The 16,151-nt window shown below is 40.5% G+C and overlaps 1 protein-coding gene across 2 annotated transcripts in view; it reads left to right on the top strand.

Moving 5' to 3' along the window:
- The window catches only part of ATP10A (ATPase phospholipid transporting 10A (putative)), a 116,102-nt gene that overhangs the window by 32,908 nt on the left and 67,043 nt on the right, over positions 1 to 16,151 (top strand). For both annotated transcript variants that reach the window (XM_042041101.1, XM_042041110.1), the window contains exon 2: positions 10,537 to 10,741. In XM_042041101.1, the coding sequence (XP_041897035.1) occupies positions 10,537 to 10,741 (205 nt within the window). The remainder of the gene's footprint in view (positions 1 to 10,536; positions 10,742 to 16,151) is intronic.

Raw genomic sequence — 16,151 nt, 5'->3', positions numbered from 1 at the left:
GATAATAATAGTAAATAATATTTTAAAAAAGTTTTAAAAGAAAGATCTTTATGTTCATATTTCAGGTCCTTAGCCATCTATTCTGTTCCTCCAGATTAGGAACAGACTTCTGAGAATTCAGTTGCCACAGAATTGCTGCCTTCCTTTCTGCTGAGCCAAAACTGGTTAGGGGGACATAAGTATGATGGGGCAAGAGCAGTGGCTCACAAGTGAAGTCTTACCTCACCCCTCTTTGGGAATTCGTCTCGAGGCTTAGGACACCAGTCATACCAATGGCAGAGCTCTAAAGCAGTGTGCAGCATCTGATCAACAAAAGTTTGCCAGACGCTATTGTGATACACGTTTTGGCTGACTTCTGACTGTTCTGGGGCCTCTTCCATTTGCAAGTTGGCATTCAAGGTAAGGTCAACGTTTGCCTACAAATCCTGCCAAACCTTTCCTCCATCACCATTAGAAGCACGCAGAAGTGTCCCTGTTTGCTTTGCCTGCTAGCCAGTAGGCATCCACAACTGCCAGGTTAAATTCCCACCTTTGTTGTACCTGCCTGGGGGTGTTTGGTGCAGGCATCTAACTGAACGGATGTAGAGAAAGACCACGATTTTATGCAGGATAGTACCTTAAATCTCCCTTTTTACACCTTGGTGTCAACATAAGTTTGCCTGAGTGTGCCTGAGTTCGAGGTTTTCCTGTTCGTTCAGTCTCCATTGAATGTACATCCTCATCAGACAGACAAAAGGAATTCCTTAGTAACTTTGCAGTTAAATATAATTCATACAAATTGAGAAACAAGTGCACCAATACATGCTTCTAATAGCCTTCAAAATTGGTAACCTACATATTACAGTCTTGCACCTTTCTGCTGAGTCTCACCGCATAGCAGAAAGAACTGTTCTGCAAATATATAGTAGCATCCAGATTTTTCTTCTGCAAGATTCTTCCAATAACATTACAGCCCAGAGTTTTTCTCTCTTTCTCTCTCACTTTTTTTTTTTTAAATCAATACCAGTTCTTTAAGCGGTTTAATTTTGTGTGGCACTGTAATAGCAAAGTCTAGTGTATGGGCTAAAGCTAATTTCTGGAATTGCAGCCAGAAGAAACTTAAAGGCAACAATATGCAAAACATAACCTCAGTTGTTCTGAATGTATGCATTGTACCCTGGAACCCTCTGAGATCTCAGCTGGTACTCAGTATCTTTCCTGCCCTCGACCTGTACTTTAGATTGTCCAGAGGAAAACATGAGAACATCCAAATGAGATGGATATCATGGATGGATGTTGCCCAGACAAGAACAGAACTGGAAGGAAAATTTAGAACTTAATAGTTTTAGGAGGACCTGAAGAAGGTTGAACGCTTATATTCGGTCTGAGATGTTGGTTTTGCCTATTAAATGTGAAAATGATGAATTCTTAATGTTCTTGTTAACATTAAATAGCAAAGCTGTATTAACTTCTAGAGTGCTTTATTGCAGTGATTAGGTAAAATGTGGCCTTTAGAGTTTTAAAGGAGATGTATGGTACAGTTAGATACAGAAAAATAGTCTCCCCATCTGAGTATCAGTGGACAACTCCATCAGGATTGTGAATGTAATTAGCAGTGAATACCTTTCCTGATAGAAGTTCGTTCCATTTTTATATGTTTTAAGAACTGGAATAATTTTTTCAAATAAAAACAATTGCACTTCTTAAGGAGTACCTGTCTTTAGAAACTCTTTACAAATGGCTTTTTGTGTTTACATAGTGAGTATATTAAAGCTTTTTCATGTCCTGGGTCAAGTTGTCCTCAGATCAAATGAGGCAGATGTGCAGAACAAGAGGAATGAGAACGCATAAAATTTCCATTGAAATGTCTGAATCTGTTAAAGAATGGGATTTTCCTCAGTAACTGTGCAGAGCCGTGCTTAATTTACCTTTTAATATACCTTTAAAATATGAAGAGCTGCCTTGGAATGGTCAGCTGATTGCACTGCCTTAAATGTAGTGGGAGAGCACCAAAAGGAGGATTGAGTCCACCAGATTTGTTTATCTAGCTCACACCTGAATTTTAGGCACTCAGACACTATTCCTAAGTCTCCTCACACCATTAATTATTGATTTAGAGAACAAGGACCCTGGAAAGCTCCTACGTGGAGCTCATGTCTTACCAAAATTTGTAACCTAAATTCTCCCTAGGAAGAGTTCCTGCTTTTTCTTTAACTGTTTAGGCAGCAGGCACAGATTCATGAGGTTTGTGTCATTAGGTATCTACTGTTTCAGTGGGTTCCCTTCAGCAGGGCATGATTTCTTCTTCTATGTTTTCAAAGCACCGAGCTCCGCTGAATCTTTTTGCAGTGGCTTGGAGCAGCACTTTAATGGAAATATTCAATGTTAATATCTGTGATGGCTCTGAAAATCAGACGAGAACCTTACCTGGCTGTGAGACAGGTCATATCCAGGCTGTTCTTCCACTTCCACCTCCTTGTATGATACCATTTAGAAAGCCTCAGCACTAACCATTCACGATCTGTCCTGCTATATATAAAGCAGCTGATATTCTTCTCTCCCAATATATCTGTTTACTGGAAGAGTGATAGGGCTTTTTTAGCATATTTGGCAGCAAACATAAGAGGTTGAGAATCATACCACTTTCAGGAACCCTAATACTAGACACCTCTTGGAACAGTCTTGTATTGAAATCAAGTTCTAGAAGACAGATTTTTCTTCCTTCAGTTTGTATGAAATTCCATTACATGTTCTGTTTTTATGTTTCATGTTGTTATCGCAACAACAAGTTTCTTGGCTGAAAAATCATTTATTCCGAGTAGTAAATGTTTCATTACAGTTAACAATAGTGATGTTTCTTTCAACGTGAGGTATAATGGAGATAACACTGCCAAGAAAAGTTAAATTACTGCTTCCACATTATAAGCCTGAATTGCTGAGGTTTCCTGGGTACCTTTTCATAGCAAGTTTCACTAATAGCAGAAAAATTAGCAGTTTTCAGAAAGTATGAATTTGATAAAAGGCACCTTTAGGCCTCATCATTGCTATATACACAGATTTGCTTCTAGGAAATGTAACAGACATTTGCACATGCTAATCCTCTAAAAAAGAAAAAAGGATATTTGAAGTCCATTAAAATAATGCCCTTAAAATAATGTGAAGATTATGGAGTCTATTTAGAAACTTGAGTGATGGAGAAATTTCTTCCTCTTCAGTGTTTCTCAAAAACACACTCTGCTAATCTGTTTCGTCTGATTAACATCAGATTCAGAGTCTCTTCATGATTTATTTTCATAAAAACAGATGTTATCATTTGTGGTGAATGGAGACATATTCTGGGCATTATGTAACCTCCTTTGGCATTAACTTATGCTTCATGTTTTTCCTTCATTTTGCCACAACATTGTAATTGTACCCAAATGGTTCTCAACATGTTTCCATAGATACTTGACATGTTCAGACTTTGTGGAATGTATGCCATGGTCTCACAGATAGCTCTTGTTTTTAAACTCTGAGTTCTGCTACACCCATAGTTTTCAAATCATAATCAATACTGGTTATAAGAGTTTTGTTCACATATTTCAGTGCTGTCCCCCAGCTCTTCTTTTGTAGCCTGTGATAAATTTTGCAACATCTCTGCTTTCCACTGAAGTTTGCATAGAGTGCTATGGGCTCCCTTAGTGGGAACCCTCTCCACACCTGCAGGTGTTGGGAGAGGTGGGGGACTGAAGGTGGAGGCTCCAGAGCAGGCAAGAGAAAGAACAGATGATTTGGGAAAACAGTATGAGCATGAAGGACCTATGGAGAAACAGCTATGATGTTAAAAAGATAAAGATAGTCTGGCCTGATGTGACACTTCTGTGTTTGCATTAGTTTGAGGTTCTTCATCAGAAGTTGCTGCTCTGCTTGGGCCCTGCTAATTAGCTCCAAGTTTTTTTTTTTTAGTTCCTAACCAGAAGACTTGTCACAGCACTTGTAGGCAATTGATTGGAACGTATTTTAAGTCACTGGGAGCAGAGATGTACCTGAATCATTCTTTTGTGCTACTCCAATCTATTTCTACCTCCTGATATGAAAAGGAAGGACCTGGCTGACATCAAGAACAGATACAAAGTATGCTTTGTACATGTACAACAGCTCTTTGAGTGTCTTTTGTAGAGAGCTTTTCCTCGTCCACAGACTTAACTTCTTGCTGTTTCTTTAAAATCCTACTGGTTCAATGGCCAACCTCAGCTGGCAGGGAAGGCAAAGGAGTCAGATTTCTTTTGAAGTAAAGAAGATTGTTACTTCAAAAGCAGGTCCGCGGATGGGCTTGGACTGGGAAAAGACATTTTATCTGGATGTTTTGAGAGGCTTGAAAACCTCTGGGTTGCAGCTGCAATGTATGTAAGAAGGGGTATGCTCTGTAAGCCAGGTCAAACAGGCTGAACACCCCAAAAAGTACAAGAGAACATCTTCCAGTCTTCTGGTACACGTATTTTACAAGCCCTGCTGAGATGAATGTAGGAGCCTATGCTGGGGCTAAGCTAGGGCAGCGCTACATAGAAGCACGGGTGCCCCAGCCACTGGATCTGATGAAGCAAATCTGCATCAGCCATTCCCACTCATTAACTGTAATATTTTTCAGTGGAGAAGTACAGGAAGTAAGAACTTATTACCTAGTAGTCCCCATCCTCTCAATCTAATGTATAAAATTTCTAGTATGCAGACCTTACACAAGTGGAACAGATTACAGCTCTATGGCCTTCATACTTCTTTGCCAAGTATTGCTTATGATAATTTCCCCAAACTTAAAAAAAAAGAAATTATAGAGAAAAGGCAAGATATGTTTTATCTTAAGTTATTATTATATACATATATATAGAAGTTATCTTAAGTAATTTTTAATAATTCCTTATTATGCCCAAATAGTTAAAATACACTCAAAAGAAGTAAACAATTAATTTTGTAATTTCTAAATGGAGACAGTTTGAAAATCTTCAGCCTTTTGCAGATATCAAGTGGTGTCTACATGTCCAGAAAGCAAAATTATGGGCATGATCGTTATCATCTCATGTTGCAAAGGAGACCAGAAGAAGAAAAAGCATAATTAATATGAAAAGGAAATGCCATTTATGAGTTTCTGTGTTTCTAAATTAGAAACTGACATTAAAAAAAAAATCATCAATAGTTTTTGTTTGTTCAGTTTTTGCTGAACCAAGTAGCAGTTTTGCTGCTAATCAAAGTCAGTCTCAAATTTGGCACTCACCTGCAGGCTGTTCTGCCTCAAAACAGAGCATTGGCCAAATATATGCAATAGGTAGACTAATGCAAATTTTTAATAGGAAAGAAAGTATTTTTCTCTGTGTTCATACACTTGAGAGGGTGTTTCAGACTCTTCTGTGTATATTCAAGAGCAGATATGCCAGGATAATGGCACTTTATCCTTGCAGTTTGACTCCTGCCAGGGCCACATCTGCTGTTGGCTAACAAAAGTGTTGATGTCAATGCAGCTGTACCAGCTGACTTTTCAGCTATTCATCTTTAGATTTCTGTAGTGTTTACCTGTAACAATATGCTCAGAAAAGTGAAAGCACTGGAAAGTTCTACTTCCAATTGTGGCAGAGACGAGCATGAAGATTTAACCCACGTGACTGTTTAAATCACAGCTGACAGATACATTCTTTGCATGCAAGCGTATTGATAAAGATTAGGTTGTGTGCAGGAGGATGCACTTTTTTAATATTTGAGCTCAACATAACACATTATAATACCTGAGCATAGCTGTCTGAAATTAATAGTTCATCATTGTGATTTAAATGGAGAATAGCAACAATATCTATTCCTTCTGCTGAATGGCATTAGTTCCTGGTAGCATATTGATTTGTAGGACTTAGATCTAACTCTCCCAAGATTGAAAGATTTAGTATCTCTGACTTCTTCCTGTGGTTCATCATGGTTTGCAGCATTTGTTTCTTGTAGTATTAGCCTTAGGTGTATTGTAGGTAATAAAATGTATCTTCAGGCTCATGATAAATGAGGGCAGGTAGAACTAGAGTTGTGGGGTGTCAGCTTCTGGGCTTAATATCCATGTCAGAGTTTCCAGTGACCATTTCAGGGGACTGGACTCACTGAGATGCTGCCTCCCATTCCTGTGTTCCTGACAGAATTCTTTGAGCCTTTCAACAAAATATTCCGAGAGGTTTGCTGATGTTTACTTAAACTTGCCAAAAGCTTTTGTTAAAAGTCCCTTGCAAACAGTGCCTGCAGCTGCCACAAGTGAGTGGTTTAGGCCACTTCAGGAGTCACAATCAAAGGTATTACCAAAAGCAGGTTTTAATATAAATTTGTGAAAGCATGACGTAACAGAGTTTGATGGCAAGGTTCACTCTATTACTACAGAGATGAAGCATAGAGAGAAAGTAGAATTATAATCAATTTTGCATGATTTACACAAGAGCCAGGGTAAGGGTAAGGGTGCAAGGGGTAAGAGAGATTTCCCCATTGAGTCATGAGTTATGGAGTGGACCCCCTGCTTTCTAAACTTCTAATGGAACCTAAGTGCAGCTCAATCCAAAACTTCATCTCAGACTTTGTCCACGGGATATCTAAAAGATTTAATAGGGAAATCCTGATGTTGAGTCACAAGATTCTTGCTTTCTAAACTCCTGAGGCAGCCTAGGTGTGGCTGAGTCCAGTCTTAGCCTCAGACCTGGGCAGCGGTTTATGTCTGAAGGATTTAGCAGCACTCAATAATTGACTAATTTAATATTTACAAAGTGATTCAATAGGATTAACCTTAATCAAAATAGTAACTCAGTTATCTGTAGGGTGTGTGTGCGCGTGTGTGTATATTTATATATATGCACAGAGGTACTTGTTAAAGTTCCACTTTGTTTCACGGGAGTGTCAGTGAATTACTCACACTGAATGTCTTAGCATTTCTCAGTGGGAGAGGCTTGAGTGTCACGGGCTGGGGGATGTTGGCCCAGGCTGACTCACCAGCTTTTGGTGACAGTCCTCCCAGTACTGCAGCATGACAGTCTGCAAGCTCTGAGCAGGATCCCACTCTGAGGGACACACTGGTACAGCCTGCTGTGGTCTGGTAGAACTCAAAGGGCCTCACTTAGGACCACTGTTTATAGGGTCACAAGATGATTGGCTTTTTTTTCATTAGTCCATTTCCATCCTGACTATAACCCAAGTTGATAATTACTGAAATTATCCCAAAGCCCAGTTTCACTGGGGTTATGATTCAGGTGGGTAATGTTCCAAGGCTATATGGGGATGACCAGTTATTTCTTGTTCCCCTCCTTTGGTCAGGCAGCAGGTGTCCCTGATATGAACAGTGCCGCTCCACCTTAGCCATGCAAGAGTTCCTGGTGTGGTCAAGGAACATTTCAGCACCCAACTCATTACACAAAGGCCTAACAAGGATTATTGAAATTGTAGAGCAGGCTTGAGGAAGTAGAGCCCAGGAGGGGTAGGGAATGCACCACCACAGAGCCGTGTACTGTGACTGCAGTATTGCCATTGTTTTGGGCTCCTTCTCTTACAGAAAGTCTGGCATTTCTAACTCTCTATATTATATAATTTTACTGGCACAATATAACAGCAAGAATAAACATTTACTAGGTAATATAAAACTTGGACAACAAAGTTCTGTCTCTGCAGAATCAAAGGGAAAATCTTAACCTTATCAATGGGGTCACTTGGTGTGTGTGTAGTGGCTGCAGGTTATGATGGCTGTCCAAGGTGAGCTAACCTGCATGTTCAGAGGACTGGGCTGAACATGTTAAAGGAAAGCTTCATAGGACCTGATGTATTCATGGTCCAGATAGTCTCCAAACCACCCAGTGAAGATGGTATCATGCCATACTCTGCAGAGAATGCTTGCAGTGACCACTCACTGGCTGCAGTGAGACAAGTCTCAGTTCAGAGCTCTGCTAGAGGACACAGAGCAACCCGGTCTAAAGAGGATGAGGAAGTAATTTTCCATGAAGACAGTAATTTTCCATCCACTATTGACCCTTGTTAGCAAAGAGCTGATCAAGTGGAATACAGGGCCAAATTGTTCCCGTGTGCCTAATGAAGGGGGCTGTGCCCTGGGGCCCTGGTGCATGTCCAAGAGGTCTTACATTCATAGATTTATTGAATCATAGAATGGTTTGGCTTGGTAGGGACCTTTAAAGATCACTTAGTCCAATACTCCTGCCAGGGGCAGGGACACCCTTCACTGTATCAGGTTGCTCAAAGCCCCATTTTGAACACTTCCAGGGATGGGTCATAGACTGCTTCACTGGGCACTAGCCTCACCATATGAAATTTCTCCCTTACATTTCATCTACATCTATCCTTTTTCAGTTTAAAACCATTACCCCTTGTCCTGTGGCTGTAGGCACTGGTAATAACTTGTCTTTTTTACAAGTCCCTTTTATATATTGAAATACCACAATAAGGTCTCCCTGAAACCTTCTCTTTTCCAGGCTGAACAACTTCATTTATTCAAGCCATTTGGCCTTGTGTTCACTTGTGTTCCTTGTGTTGCTTGATATCCACCCTTCCTGCCACAGTGTACATAGCTGTGGCAGTTGCTAAGCATGTGAGATGAGGAAATGCTAAAATAGCAATGCTTTTCAAACAATAGAAATTAAATAAAAAATAGTAGTGCTTATAGCATAGTATGGGACTACTTTCTATTTTTATCATGATCGTGCTTTTGTACTGCTGCTCCTTGTACATTTATACATCACCCAGTTTCACAGTTAAATTAAAAAGGATGAAGAACAACAGACACATGTAAAGGGATTCAGAGTTACAGATTGCAGAGCTAACAAACGCTTCAGATCTGCAGTGCAGTAATTTGTACTGTATTATGGCACACTGGGTTTCAAAGCAATTCATACTCATTAGCAGAGAAAATTAAATGTTTGTTTCAGCGTGATTATGAAGAAAATGAGTAATTTCAACACCTAGTAAGTGTATTACCTGCCTTTGTTAGATTATCATGTTTTACACTTGGTTTGTACTAATCCTTTTCAGGTTTTATCAAAATAGAAATCACAGCCATAATTTTCATTCTTTCCCTTATAAACTGGATGTTATGAAAAGACAATGAAGAAATTATGGGGTATAAAACCTGATCTGATACATCCTTGTTAAGCTACCTGACCCTTTATCGTTCAGGATTTTGGCTAAATACATGAATAAATGCCAATTAAGTTAGTAATTCCTCTAACACCAGTGAAGGCATGACTATCAGTAACTCCGAAGTAACAATGTTGTCAGGACTTCCCTGTTTCCACGTGGTTACAAATCTATTCACGTTACTGCTGAAAGTGATGTATTTTAAAATAATGTACTTTAAAAAACATAAAACAGCTGTCACCACCTCTCCCCACCCCTCATCAGAATCCCATTCTGCCAGTTAAAGTGCTGTCCCAGGAGACAGTCTCTGGTGACAGTGCCAGCATTGACAATCATCTTGGTCCTCACACAGCAAAAGGCCTTCTAATGGCTTAGAAAAGTGTCAGAATATTAGCTTCCCATTTTCAGGAGGTATTTTACCAAGTCAATATTGGGGCTGTTTTGAAATTTATTTCTTCCAAAATCACAACAAAATAAATCACTTTCCACAAATGCCAAGAAAGCACATGAGTCTGTGCCTGCTGTAAAACTAAAATCTGAAATTTTAGCTAAAATTAATTAAGCAGTTGTGTTCGTTTTCCCTCTTACTCTCAAGAAAAATTTAAAAAATAAAAAAGTAGCAAACTAGCATGACCTTTAAAACTAGAGAGGTTTAGTGCTTGTACTCCAAAATGAAAGGTTCAGGGTAACTAAGCAGGAATTAGCTATGTAACACACAGCACTCTGGCTAGAATGGAAATAGAGTAGGAATACTTAAAAGAAATTAGAGTGTGCTTTCCCAGTAGAGCAGCTAGGACTGCATTTTACCACACAACATGTCCTTGTAGTTCTAGGTTTAGTGATAGATAGTGGAAATTCCTCTCAGTTAGGGATCCTTGTTCAGATATGACGTGCAGCAGTATACAGTTTGTCCCTGTTGGAAAAAGAGAGCAAGGGGAGCCTATCTGAGGGTGCATCAGAGGGTGGCACATGAGGGAGAACATTCAGGACCCATTCCAAGCAGGTGTCCTGTGCCCAGACCTGTTCTCATTTCCTCTCTTGCCCTAAAAGTGACTCCTTTTCACACAGTATGGGCATTGGCCCTCTCCCCTTCATAGGGTCATATGGGTGACTCAGAGCATGGAGGGAGAGAAAGGAGAATGTGTGAAGCTTCTGTTTACCCTGCTTAGTCAAGTCTGACATCAACATGATTTTTCTCTGGATCTTAAAAGAGGGTCTTGGTAACTCAGACCTGGTTCTGAGTCACTGGGAAATGGCCTCTTGGCATTCTGCATTGACTTTTCCTAGAGTAAATTGAGAGTTCCTGAGGACTTTTGAAAGGCACTCCTATAACAGGTATTCCTGTTACAAATCAAACCAGATTTATCAGAAGGATCTCAGTCTGTGCAATTTTTAAATTTAAAAGTCTTGTAAATGTCCTTTTTTTTTCAGAAATGAGAAGAAATACATAAGCAGATACTGGAAAGAAGTGAAAGTCGGAGACTTTGTGCAGCTTCGCTGTAATGAAATTATACCTGCTGACATATTGCTGCTCTCCTCAAGTGATCCTGATGGGCTGTGCCATATAGAAACAGCTAACCTGGATGGTGAAACTAACTTAAAACAAAGACAGGTGGTGAGGAAGTTCTTAGAGCTGGTAAGTCTCCATTCCTAGCTCTCATTTAAGATAAGAATTTCTTTTGAGTAAGTAGCTGGTTACCAATACACTCCACACCAGCTAAATCTGCTTGATCTAATAGCGCTAATGAACTACTGTTATGGTTGTCATTAAAATGCTAGCACTTGCCGACAACTGATCTCATCATAGTATCAGAAGTTTTACCATCATTTTTCCTTGAATCTGAGTAGGAATTATTTGGGGCAATTGTGTGTGGTTGGAAAATGCTGGGGAATTTAATAGCTTCTATTGTAGCTTGATTCTTGAAAACACATTTTAACTGCCCAAGGAGAAGATACTTAAATATAAACATGTACTTTTCCTGCCTACAAACCAGATCAGTTTCAATTAGGAATCTGCCTCAAATGTTGCAGAATATCCCCTCCAGCAGCTGGAGCATTAAAGCTTGTAAGATTTAAAGGGACAGCACACATTCGTTCTGGAGGTATCTGTGCTCAAAAACTCTTTTACTGCTCTCACACTGTGCTTATCTCTCCCCAACAGCACTATTTTGAAACAAAACATAATCCAGATCAGTTACTGTCAGCAGAATTAGAGGAAATTACCTGAAGTTTTACTTGCTTTAATGATCTTATTGAAATAGTATTTATTTGTATGCCCTCCTCTCCCATCCCTCTTGCCAGCTAACTCCAGTTTCCTGTATTTGTCAGGGAAAAAATATTATTTTTTAGAACTGAGCTACATCAGTTCTCCTAGTAGCACTTCTAATTTGAGGGATTTTGCAAACAATGGGAGCTGTTGCTATTACCACTGTCATCAAAGGTAACTAACTACAGAAGCCTGTGGTTGTACTGAGATAGATCAGCATTAATGAAGTTATTATCCAACCAACAGGATAAAAGTCAATGTGCCTTCCAAATAATTCTTCATGGTAGGTAGACTCTCTCTCTAAATAGCCTGTAAAAACATGAGATTAGGACTAGTTTAATGATCAATGATCTCCACACAGAATTTAGACATGACATGGCAGCTACCACCTTGTCAAGAAGCTTGATCAGCTACAGGCCAAATGTTTCAAAAACTCTTACTGTTTCAAAGTTAATTGAATATCTGCTCAAACCTCCCATCCTGTTCCTGCTGAGAGGAAATCTCTCCCAGTGGTTAGAGCTTCGGGGAGGTGCTCAGATGATGTATCACAGTTTTCTGCCAGCACAGACTCCTCGCATGACTTCAGGTACATTATGTAGGACAAAAACTGTAGATTTCATTTAGGTAACTGAATACAGGCATGGTTTTGCCTTTGTGGGTGCAGTTATAAGCTAAGGGCACATTCCATCTCTGCCTCAAAGGGAAGGCACCACGTCCTCCACTCATCCACAGCAGATGGTCAGATTTCTGCAATCCAGGACCACTGGACACACATCAGTAGGTGTTGGTAAACATGGTGAAAGGAATTGATGTGTCCAACTACAAATTATCAAAAGACTAGTTTTCAAGACCCTTGTTACCCAAAGGAGTCCCTTATACTGTCTTGGGATCCCCAGCTCCCTGGCAGCAGAGTAGTGAGTCTGCATTCCTGGAAGCTGTCAGGCTGAGAGGACACCTGCCAAGCCTACAGACTGCCCTGCTTCTGTGAGCTGTGGCACCTAGATGTGTGCCTGAGCCATCACTTGTGGAGTCACTTCTGTGTCTTCAACCAGCAATCACATGCATGCATTAACACAGCAGGAAAACCAGCAGGAGTACCCCAGCAACATTGTTTGGCATACTCAGTGAGGTTTAAATTGCTGATCCAAACTAGGCAGCTGAAAACCAGCTCTGGGGTTTGTACAGTTTGGCAAGACCTGTAACATTTAGACTGTTGTGTGGAAGTGACTGGCATTTCCTCCTCAAACAGGTTAAAGGTTATCAAAGACTGAGTTGGGCCCCACTGAGGAAGAAGGCTGAGGAAACAGTTCCTGCCTAGGGAAGCATAGTGCCAAGCACATTTCAGTATATATGGCATGGCTAGCTCAGCATACCCTGCTTTACTGAGGAAATTAGTTATCATGTAGATACTTGCAGTCAGCTTTGTAGACACCTAGCACACTTTGGACTTCCAGCCCATCCTCCTTCTCTGTCTTAGTTCTTTGTATTATAAGATGAATATGAAACTTTTCTATCTCAGAAGCGTGCTCAGAAAAATGTGGATAAATATTTTTTAAAAATAAATTTCAGATCACAAGGTGCCAAGCTACAATAGCAGTGAGGTCCCTAGTAAATTTTCAGGGGTCAAACTGAGGTCAGTGACAAAAAGCTCATTCATTCCAATGAAAACAGGGCTGGTTCTCAAGGACTCAAGTATTGAAAGAGAACTTGTAAGAAAACCACATGTGATTACCTCCCCTCTCTTAAAATAGCTGAGAAAGCAGGAAATATCCCAGCCTGGGTTCCTACATCATCTAAGTTGTAGACAAAGTGCACACTTGCAAGTATGAAGTCTTCAGCAGCTGCAGCATCACAGAACCTCTCTGTAATAGCACCCCGTAAGTTATCCAGAAGAATACTTGCCATCCTCATTAAAATCCTGGCCAAAAACTCTCTAAGCATACTGTTAGTTCATGCAGCAGCATTAGCTTTCACACTCCATACTAGTAGGAATAGGCTCTTACTGATTTTTGAAGGTATTGCCTTGCCGAGAGACACTCAGCAGTGGGATAGAGGGAGGTGCTTGGGAAATGCTGGATGAATAGTAAGACCACAGCCAAGTAGCATGGAATAAGAAGGTGTTGCCTGTCTGTTGGACTGGGTATGTCTTAAGTTGTCAGAACTGGAGAGAACTTACTGTCAGATCTCATAAAATCTTTTGGATGACCAAAACTTTCTTGCACCTAGCGCTGACCCTCCTTTTGTTGAACCTCAGAGAAGCTTATTCCCAAATCTCTTACAAGACCTGCATCCCAATCTGTTCATGCATTGGCCGAGAATGCTTTTACATTTTTGTATTAACACTGTGCTCAGCAGAACAAATCTCAGTTATGCTTATAGCCGTTTGGTTCTGTGTCATTCTGCAGCCCTGTTGTTCAAGCAGGAAAACAAACAAATAAATTATGTAGTCCTGACCCTCTCTTTCCCACACTGCTAAACACTTTCCCTACCTCCTTTACAGAATGACGTGCCTTGTCATGTGGCTTATCACAGGACAAGAAACAGATTTTTGGAAGCTTCTTTTCAAAGTATCAGCTGTTAATAGCTGTCTTTGAATAATGTCTCTGTATCAGTATCTCAAGTATTTAAAAGAAACTTTTACAAAGGTTGGCTTGCCTGTGCTTCATATGTGAGCTGATAACTTCGGAGCACACGCCTGTGAAGCAGGTCGATGAAGGACAGCTATTTCTATACCTGTCACTCAGCTGGGCATGGGAATGTAGTGGGGGTGGCAGTACGCACTGTAGTTTTAAGCTACTGTTATGCTTTCTTGATTCTGTTCCTGCCGTGTGCGCGCCCACACAATTTACAGCCCCACAGGTCTGTGCTGAGCTCTCAGAGAGAGCCTGGTTGCCACTGTGGGGTCACTGAAGTGGCGTGTGCACTGGGCAGTCCTCTTGCAGCCACTGCATTTTTTCCGAAGACCAGCAAGGCCAACGCTCTTACGTTGGGTACAACTGTCCTCTGCAAAGGTCGCTGTTCCTCCCGCATCCCCTGAAGGATCTTTGTGGTTTTCTTTTCAGCAGTAACAGTATATAAGGTCCATAGTCTCAGAGAGGAAAAGGTTCCCCCTTCCAAACCTTTGTTCAGAAAAGTAGCATTCTGATACCTTTTTAGCCTGACTCTTGAAGAAGCAATAAGAAATCATAGAAGCTTTCTGTATCCTTGTCTCCAGTGCTTTGCAGGCATTATTTTACTCTGAATATATGCTCAGAAGGCCCAGGATCAGCATTTGTGGGCTTGGATTGTATCTCCCCACTTGTGAATTCCAGGAAACTGTTTTCCTTTATAGTGCAAGTGGCCATAAATAGTGCTTATTTTAGTGCTGCTTTGAATTGTCTGAGAAGTTTATAGTAGACTGGAACATACTGCTTGTTAGCTTTACGTGTTTGTTAATGAATGCCATCTGTCTGACATAAACCTGTACTTTGAGTACGTGATTCTACACCTTATCGATGCACAAGCTGAGTCACTGATATATTCTTCTGGCTTCCATATCTGAAGACACCAGTTTGAATTATACCTTGTTGTTGTAGACTCAAAATAGTCAAGAAAAAAGAAAATCGCTCTCTGAGTAGATGAAAAAAAGAAAGAAAGAAAAAAAGAAACCAGGAGATTTTACAAAGGCCTTGACATTTTTTCCTCCAAGACTTTAAATGCTGTGTTCTTGTTATTCTGCTACTACAGCAACAGGATGTGTTAGAAATGTTTAAAATAGTCAGAAGCATATTTCTGCATGCTATGTCTTTAAAACGAACAGAACAGTGGACTGTCTTCACCCTGAAATAAAGATCAGGTCCATGTGTGCAGCATGACTCACTGGCAAGTGCAGCTAGGAGAAAGCACTGTGCTAAACCCCTCTGTTAGTGGTCTAACAGTGTTAGCTGTGACCAGTAAACATCTCTTGGAAAAATAAAAAAACCAAACCAACTCTTTGTAGGTATTCTACCCATTTCCTTTTAATTTCAAACCCACCCTCGCTGTTGCCGAGTCACAGCAGCCATTTCTGGTGCACTGGGTCTAGTAGGAGACACAGTAGGCAGGAGGAATCAATGTGTTTTCTGTGCTACTCTGCAAGCTGCCGTGCCACCACACCCTCCGCAGTTGCTTATGGAATGTTTTCCATCCATCTGAGACGTCATGTCAGCCACTCTCTAAAGAGTGGATAAGCAGATACAGCTTGGGCTGCAAGAGCTCAAAACTCCCTTTCAGATTTCATAAACTTGATTTAGGATATTTTGATAGTATGAATCTAGACTCATGAAAAACATTTACATTTCCTTGCTCCACTGTTTTTACTCAGTATGCCTTTTAACAAAATCCACAAAGACTCACTGTGGATTCTGGAGCAGCTTATGGTGTATTAACCACTGCCCCTGTCCTGGATGTTTATGTGGAAAGCTTCAGTTCAGCTGAAAGCTAAGCTAAATGTAGCAGCTGCCATCCCCTGTGAGAAGGTGTGTGTATTCCTGTGGGGGCTGGTGGGGGTAGGAGTTGCATTTTTTTCCTTCTCATTTTCTCCTAAGGGTAGAACTTTGTTCAAAACAAACTTATTACTAGCATGATTAAACAGGTTTAGATAAGCCTTGCAAATTACTTTGTGACTGCTTATTTACTTCGTCTGAAAAGCACATCTGAATTTGGCGTCTGCCTGTTTGGGAGGTTCATTTGCATGCAGACTAGCACCAAAATAACTGATTAATCTGATTTCCTCACAAGTCAGTTTGTGAACCCTTCTGGA

Source organism: Corvus kubaryi, unplaced genomic scaffold (assembly GCF_017639235.1).
Source record: "Corvus kubaryi isolate FWS band 111438036 unplaced genomic scaffold, C.kubaryi_AGA036_p1.0 133, whole genome shotgun sequence".
Taxonomy (NCBI): domain Eukaryota; kingdom Metazoa; phylum Chordata; class Aves; order Passeriformes; family Corvidae; genus Corvus; species Corvus kubaryi.
The sequence above is the reverse complement of the archived record's forward strand: the minus strand, read 5'-3'. Positions and strand labels throughout refer to the sequence as shown.